Source organism: Protopterus annectens, chromosome 2.part2 (assembly GCF_019279795.1).
Source record: "Protopterus annectens isolate FY-2018-M chromosome 2.part2, PAN1.0, whole genome shotgun sequence".
Lineage (NCBI taxonomy): Eukaryota > Metazoa > Chordata > Ceratodontiformes > Protopteridae > Protopterus > Protopterus annectens.
Window position 1 is genome coordinate 620,524,144 of NC_056730.1, and position 7,576 is coordinate 620,531,719.

Sequence of the window (7,576 nt, forward strand, 5' to 3'; positions counted from 1 at the left end):
CTTTCACAGTGAATGCCCTGCAGGAAGTCAGGTTCAATGTCTTGTATCTTTTCATCTCAGAATTCTATGATTTGAAATTCTGAGATTCAGAAAGGAGCTTTACATTTACTGCTAAAAAGCATAACCGTATTGTCCTGAGTTTGATTCCCTCAGTATCTTACCTGAAACTGGGTGACTGAGCAAGCCTCTTTTACAGAAAGCATTTCTGGGTTGCCTGTGGAAAGAATCACATTTGCATCATTGGCTACCCTGGTTTACAATTAATTATAATAAGTGAAACTGAATATTTTAAAGGGAAAAAAATGAAACAACTGCTGCCCGGAAAAGGAGTGTATCATGTACCCTTGGATTTTATATGCTGTTGATGCTTTACCTCAACGGTGTGCACGTGCATACCTGTCAACCTCTTAGGGCAGGAAATCTGGACCAAGCCTAAAATAATGGGGGCAAAGGCCCAAAAATAGGAACAGATTTTAAATATTTGTCTTATAAACTTAGAAAGTTGCTGGAATAACAGTATTTGTGTTAGCATGCATTTTTTGATGAATATGAAGTCTATAACTGAAATGTATATCATTATTTAGTGACCTCAATACTCAGTAATTTGCCAGAAAACCACAAATTTTATTATGAAGAGACCAAAATTATGAGGCAAAAATCTAGACATTCTTTGAAAATCTGGACAGTTGAGAGATATATGCACTGGTATTTTTTTTTTTTTTTTCTTTACCTTCAAAATACGAATGTTATTTTTGCTGGTGCTCCTCCCACATGTAGGATCAGTACTAACTGTACAGTTTACTATTTAGTGACACTGCAGCTTCCCATCAGGCTTACATTTGTTCTTTGTATACTCTCAACATACATTTATGTCATCAGGGAGATTTTCTGTAAAGAGATGCACACAGTCTTATGTGGAGACCGAATGCAGCCAGATTTATGCTACTTTATATCAAAATCTTTTACTCTTCATCTTTCCTCCCCTGCAGATGTACACATATTAGAGTTCTTCTGTGTGCCTGTTTCTGTAACACCATGTTAATAATATAAGGTGCTGCCTGCACATAAAGCCCATTGTGCGAGTTGTGCTGTGGCTGTCCTAGTGTTAAAAGTGCTGTGAAGAAGACAGATTTCCATAACTTCACACTTCTCGGAGAAGAAACAGTATCATCAGGACAGCCTTATATTTCTGCATGTCACCAGCTCCATGGTCAAGCAAGGATTTTGTACATCAGTATCAAAAGTACCAAAGATTCTTTAAGAGAAGGAAGGACGGAGACTTCCAGAACATGTTAAGTGAGAGTTTCCGATTCACTAAATTAGAAGACATAACGCTTAATTATTTCTGTTTGTTTTCCGGGGTGCACTAGGTTCTTGCTCTGGGATGTTATATTACAGCTACTGTTTGTCTGGGTGCTGGCTACATGTAGACATTTTCACATGTCTTTATTGATGTACTTTCTTTTTATAAAAACATTGGACAAAGTGTAAAGAATAAAGGACAAACAAGAAATATATTCCTTTCTTGGTTGTTGTTGGTTCTGAAGGAAAGGCCGTATTGTAGTGGATGGGACTTATAATTCTGTGCTGGTATGAAAGGTGGGTTTTATTTATTTGTATACTTCTGGAGAATGGTCACATGAGCAGACTGTGCATGTGACTTAAACTGTATTTGGGAAGCCATTAGAATGGCAGCAGGATAACAATAATGATGAGGGCGATGACATTACACTCTGAAGTTAACAGATTCAGTTTCATACGGGAGAACTGTTTCAAAAGATTTTCTGCTATTTGTTACAGTTCTAAGCAGTAAAAAGGTGTTTGCTTTAAATTAGTAACATATGTGCCCTCTGAATTTTTCAGATCAGAGTGATTTAATGAGAAGAGAAGCAGCAGTCAGACTTCGTAAACTTTACATGCAGCACCGCATTAAGCAGTAGCCTCATGTCTTCCCATGAGGGATCTTCATCTTATGTTGTATGATTTAGCAGCTGCAAAGAAGAAGGAAGAAAACTCTGTACTGTCAGACAGCTCTACATAATCTAGTTGTTAAAATATTCTAACTTGCTTTTTACCTCTTGTGCTTATTCTACTGTTTGTTTTATTCGGAAAAGCCAGGCACATTGCATTTACCAGTTGAAGAGAGTTGTTCCATTGTTTGCACGTGTTTTCTTTGAGTGTTTCACAACAGTGAACATCCCACTTTAAATGCATAGAACAATGAGCAGGAGATGTCAATAAACATTTGTCTGAAATTAGTGTCATATGTGGGGAAAGCTCCACCTCGTCTACATGTTAGAGACTATACCCACATACCTACTGTGTAATGGATCTGTTGGAGATGATGCCCACACACCTTCTCTTTAATAGATCTGTTTCCAAATTTGCCACTACTTCTCTCAGAAAATGACAATATTTTATTATTTGCACAAAAATACAATTATTTGCCTATTTTCTTTGGCAATTTCAGAAAACAAATTTAAACACATGACCTGAAACTGAACAATTCAAACTTTTGTATTTAGGTGGAATTAGTGACTCCATTACCTTTTTTTCAGCATGTCAATATATAAGTAAAAGCAACTCTTGGGATACTGAAAGCTTTGCTGACAACTGTATGCCGGTCTTATTATTCTCCTAAAACCTGAACACTGTTGTCTGTCTTTGCAGAGTGCTGGCTTATGAAAGGCTTTTATTGTGAGTGACTGAATGCACTAATGAAAGCATTGTTTACAAGTCTTTAAATTGGGCCATGTGTAAACAATAGCAGTAGCTTAACTTATTTTGTATGATTAAAGTGTGTGGCAGTTTAACAATTGTGATGCTAAGGTGCGATACCATCTATGATATTAAAATATTAAATTGTAAGAGAAAACTCATGAATGAGTGTAGTCTAGTACAATTCACCTCTACACATATCCACCTTAATTTCAAATATGGACTTCTAACTCAATTTTAGATACTTTTAAAAACTGTTAAAATGTTTACCCATGTTACTGCATTCATAAAGTATGGACTATCCCACAGACTACAGGAGGAAAAGAAAAAAAAAACAGACACACAGACAGCATGAGATTAAAATATTCAGTAAAGCTGTTTTAATTAATGTAGTGACTTCATCATCTTAGATTCTGCCCTGCAGCATACAGGATAGTGACAAAATATAAATAAAAAATTAACAATTCATTTAATAAAAACTTCAATTACACTTGACAAAAGTCCTAGTTTTAAAGCCTTGTCTTCATTTTTCTTTTCTTTCTTGGAAAACAATGAACATTTTACAGCACAATTTCAAAAATTCATGATTATTCTTAATTATTCACATAATCTATCTGCTAACAATAAATGTGTCAATAGCGTCTTTTGAAAATGTCTTCCAAATGTAAATGTAATGCAAAAAATACAATTATGTTATACAAAGATCCAAAAATACTATTAAAAACTATTACAAATGGCAGTAATATATTTATAAACTGCATTTATTGACCATTTACAATAAGTACAAGTCTGAAATAATTTGAAATCTCTCCTGTTTTGAGGTAGTCAACCCTCTTTTTTCTCAGTCAAAAGTGTTAAAATACTGAATATACATTAAGCACTTTATATACAATACAGCAAAATCTATTACATTTTTACTTTTTAAAAATCTCTTATTATTTAAAATTGATTTTCATTCAACTTTGGTAAACAAAACTGTATGATATGTGCAGTCCTGCTTAGGGAAAAAAAACAGCTAAAAAGAACACCTTCCTTAAAAGTTCTAGTACATTCACTACATAAATTATTGTTGCATCATATCTGATTTGAAAGTTGCCATACACAGAATACATACAAGAGAACAAAACCATTACTGAAAACAGTTGCTAACATTCAACACTTTAATTCCCATTTTTTGTGGCAATGCCTTACTTTTTAAGATAGTTCGAACAAAAGGTAGGGGAATTGTCTTTATTTACTTTAAAGCACTTTCTGCTACTTCCCTGTAACCAGTATGCTATTAACGTTAAGCAGAAGCCCTGTCATTCCCGTCCCCCAACAAACACACACACACATGCACACACAGCATAATAATTCAAGACATTACACAACACTGAAAAGCAATGCATTTCAACTATATCCAGTGCTTATCTACCTTTATATCCTGTCACTCAAAGACGTAACAGGACCCTTCCTCTTTTATCTAAGACACACCGCAGAAAGATACAGTGCAGTCAATATGACAGTTTAATTTGTCATTGAGTAATTATTTTTCTAAAGACAAGTTCATACATTTTCTTAGTGTAGAGTGATCTGACTGATGAATAAAGTAAATTTGTAAATGACTAACATGGTAATTATGGTACTCTAAAAAAAGGGCACAAAAAGAACTTTACTGACATTTGCTCAGAAGTATTATCTAGAAGTTAATTTCTTTGGAATGTTAACTTTCAAGTATTAATGAAGTCCAAGAAAGAAACTGGAATGATTGCTATATATGCAACTGCAGAGCTGATACATTTCTAACATCTCAGCTCCAAGACTGAAGTAAAAAAAAATGATTAAGTATTTGCAGCATTATTTAAATATTGCTGTTTTATTATATACATATGTATAGCAGCAACCCAAAACAAAAAAATCTGCAGGTATGCATAGAGTAAGAAAGGAAGGCTTTCAAAACTGACACTTTGTAGATAGACACCACACGCGTGCGCACACACACACACACACACACACACACACACACACACACACACACACACACACGCACACTCACACACACACACAAACTCTCTTTCTCTCTGTCTTCTCCTGTTTTGTGTACTGGCAAATCCAATACAGACTTAGCAGTCTTATAAGATACAGTACTATGCCTTGCATTAATACAGTTTACTGAAAGATGTACCCTTTCTGGTTCTGTTCTTCCTAAGAAAGCCATGTGAAAATAAATAAAAGCTTACTTTTAGTAGAAAGACTCTTGTTTTGTCCCTCCATTTTCTCATCAGGCAGTAATTTTCACAAAGACTTTATATTTATTAATTTATACACTTTATAAATGTTTTATTTTATATATGATTGCATTAAAGGCATGTCCATTTTAAATACATCAATAGATTGCTTTTTGATGTATAATATTTTACCTTCACCTTGTATTCTCATAAAAAAGAAACATTCCAGAATACTGTGCACTGGCCGAAACAAAGAACTTGTAGCATATTTCTCTTTCAGTGTGCATTCCACATCTCTTAGCAACTTCCTTTTGAAAGCATTAGCAGAAAGAAGCTTTGTGTTTGTAAACCTAGTGAAGAAAACTGCAGCAAAAATGAAATGCAGAGTAGCAAATGTGGCTTTAGGGTAGCTGCCCCAAAACAGTCACAGGTATAAGAGATTCAGTGCACAGTTTTTCATTATTATTTAAAAGATTTTCAGTCTTTTACCCCCTACAGCCCTTCCTCCCTTTAGTGCTCTCTGGGGAGGTTGGTCTTTGGACAGGGGGCAGTACTTGATGGTATGGGCATTGTCTCCATTGGCACTGCAAAGGGGGCAAGTATAGGCTCGTAGAATTGGGCACAGCACCCTTCCATCTGGGCTCTTTAAGACATGGGAACCAAACACCTCTTCTGGTGCTCCATTATTCCTGCAGAAGACACAGATCTTTGGTTCCTGTTTGCTTCGTCCACTTGTTTTCCTAACCCTCCTCTCCATCCCAAAGAAATCAAAACTCTCATATGGACTACTGAAGGCCTCTCTGTCCTGTGGTATGGTCACTGTGTGTTGAAAAGGGTTAAAAAATGAAAAGCGTTCCTCCAAGTCTAGGATTGAACTGGGGGGGCTTGAGGGGCAGCAGCAATCCATGGTGCCCCCATCATCTCTGACAACACAAGGGCAAAGTGTCTCCTCCAGCCCTAAACTGGCCTTCAGGGACTCAGTGATAGAGTTAGGGCTCTGGGGTCCACTGTTTTTACTGCTGTTATCATTGGCTTTAGTCACCAAGGTAGAAAGTCCAAAGTAGTCATTCCAGAAATTAAATGTGTAGTCATATGTGCTCCCAGCACTCAGATAGTTGTGATTCAGAAAATCCATACTTCGTTTTGTTGTTGTGCTAGTTTGCAGTCACTAAGGCTCCTTTTTTCTTCTGCTTTATTTGCTGATGTTTCTCTGCATGCACAGTAAAAATTGTATCCCTGGTGCTGATTATGATACTTGTATTCTTCGTCAAATAGTCTCAGCCAGGGTAGGAATGTTACAGCCAAGCATGCAATGTGGAAAGGCAGGCCGAGTCAATGTTCCCTTTGCTTTCTAAGCCTGAAAGAGAATGCCTGCTGATTTTTATGGTTTGGGAAGATGAATAGATCTCAGGCAAGGAGGAGCTTTGCTCTTCAGTCCAAGTTTATGATCAGTCTGTGTAGAGAAAAATGTGAAGAGAAATCAGTAAAACGTGGCCTGGAATTATGGATTGGCTGGGAAGCACAACAAAGTGGCACAGGCCTGCTCACTCACCATTACCCTTGACTGCCATGTATAGTGATGGAATAATGATAAAGCACACTGCTGCCAATAATACATTTTTGGAAAATTATTATTTACTCTTTGGAATTGCTAAGAATGCTTTGATATCAACTGATCTGTAAAATGCATTAAGTAATATGGCTAACCACATTGATAAAATAGACTTTTTTCTTTTAATTTTGTATATTTAATTTCTTGCTCCAGCTAAAACAAAAAAGAGCAGAGAACCAGGAGCTAAAGCAAAGAAATCTTAGCCCAAACTATAGGAATAATATCAGAGTGGCAGGAGTTATAGAAACGTCCTAAAGACTCCATTATGGTTAGAATCAGAACCCATGAATAGCAAGCAGAATAGTGTGTGTGTGTGTGTGTGTGTGTGTGTGTGTGTGTACGCATTGTGTGCATGAATGTGTGTGCATGCATGTGTGCATGTGTGTATTTGTGTATGTGTGTGCAAGTGTGTACATGTGCATGGGTGTGTGAGTGTGCATGTGTGTGTGTGTTCTGATGAGGTATGGGTATATACAAAATACTAAAGTACCGTCAGGTATCCATGAAGACTGCCTTTAGCTTTTGAGGAGATTAGTAACACTCATGCACTTTAATATTGGGGTGTCAGAGGTTGATTGTAAAATCAGTGAAGTAGACTATAACCACCCCAATGTAGTATTGAGGAGGCCACATTAAGACAAATCTCTGTTTACTATAGGCAAGGACTTTATTACTATACAGAATTAAAAAAAAACAGTATTTTCTGAGACACTATGTAATGCACAATAATCTCTACAACTACTGGCTTCTAGACTAGACATTCTAGACTCATACTTCTTAATGGGTGTAGCTGGGTAGAAAGTAAAATTAAAAAGTAAGGTAGAACGAGTAGAGTGAATGAGCTAGTTAAATCACCTCTTGGATAAATGTATTCTTGCATTTCTCTGTATCTGTACAGATTCCCTCACATACCCAATATTATACCTGTTACTGGACTATTCAGTATACGTTACATTCATGAAATTAAATGTTAATTGTGCTAGACTCTTACTTGATATGCAAAAAAATGGATTATAAATAATGCACGTGAAACAAGTTT

The 7,576-nt window shown here is 36.2% G+C and overlaps 1 protein-coding gene across 1 annotated transcript; it reads right to left on the reverse strand.

Moving 5' to 3' along the window:
* Positions 1–3,070: 3,070 nt before the first annotated feature.
* LOC122795746 (nanos homolog 1-like) lies at positions 3,071–6,308 on the reverse strand. Its single transcript, XM_044064057.1, has one exon. The coding sequence runs from the start codon at positions 6,058–6,060 to the stop codon at positions 5,392–5,394; it is 669 nt and encodes a 222-aa protein (XP_043919992.1). The 5' UTR covers positions 6,061–6,308; the 3' UTR covers positions 3,071–5,391.
* Positions 6,309–7,576: the final 1,268 nt, after the last annotated feature.

Coding starts and splice junctions, on each gene's coding strand:
- LOC122795746 (XM_044064057.1), bottom strand. CDS start 6,060: ATGGATTTTCTGAATCACAACTATCTGAGTGCTGGGAGCACATATGAC.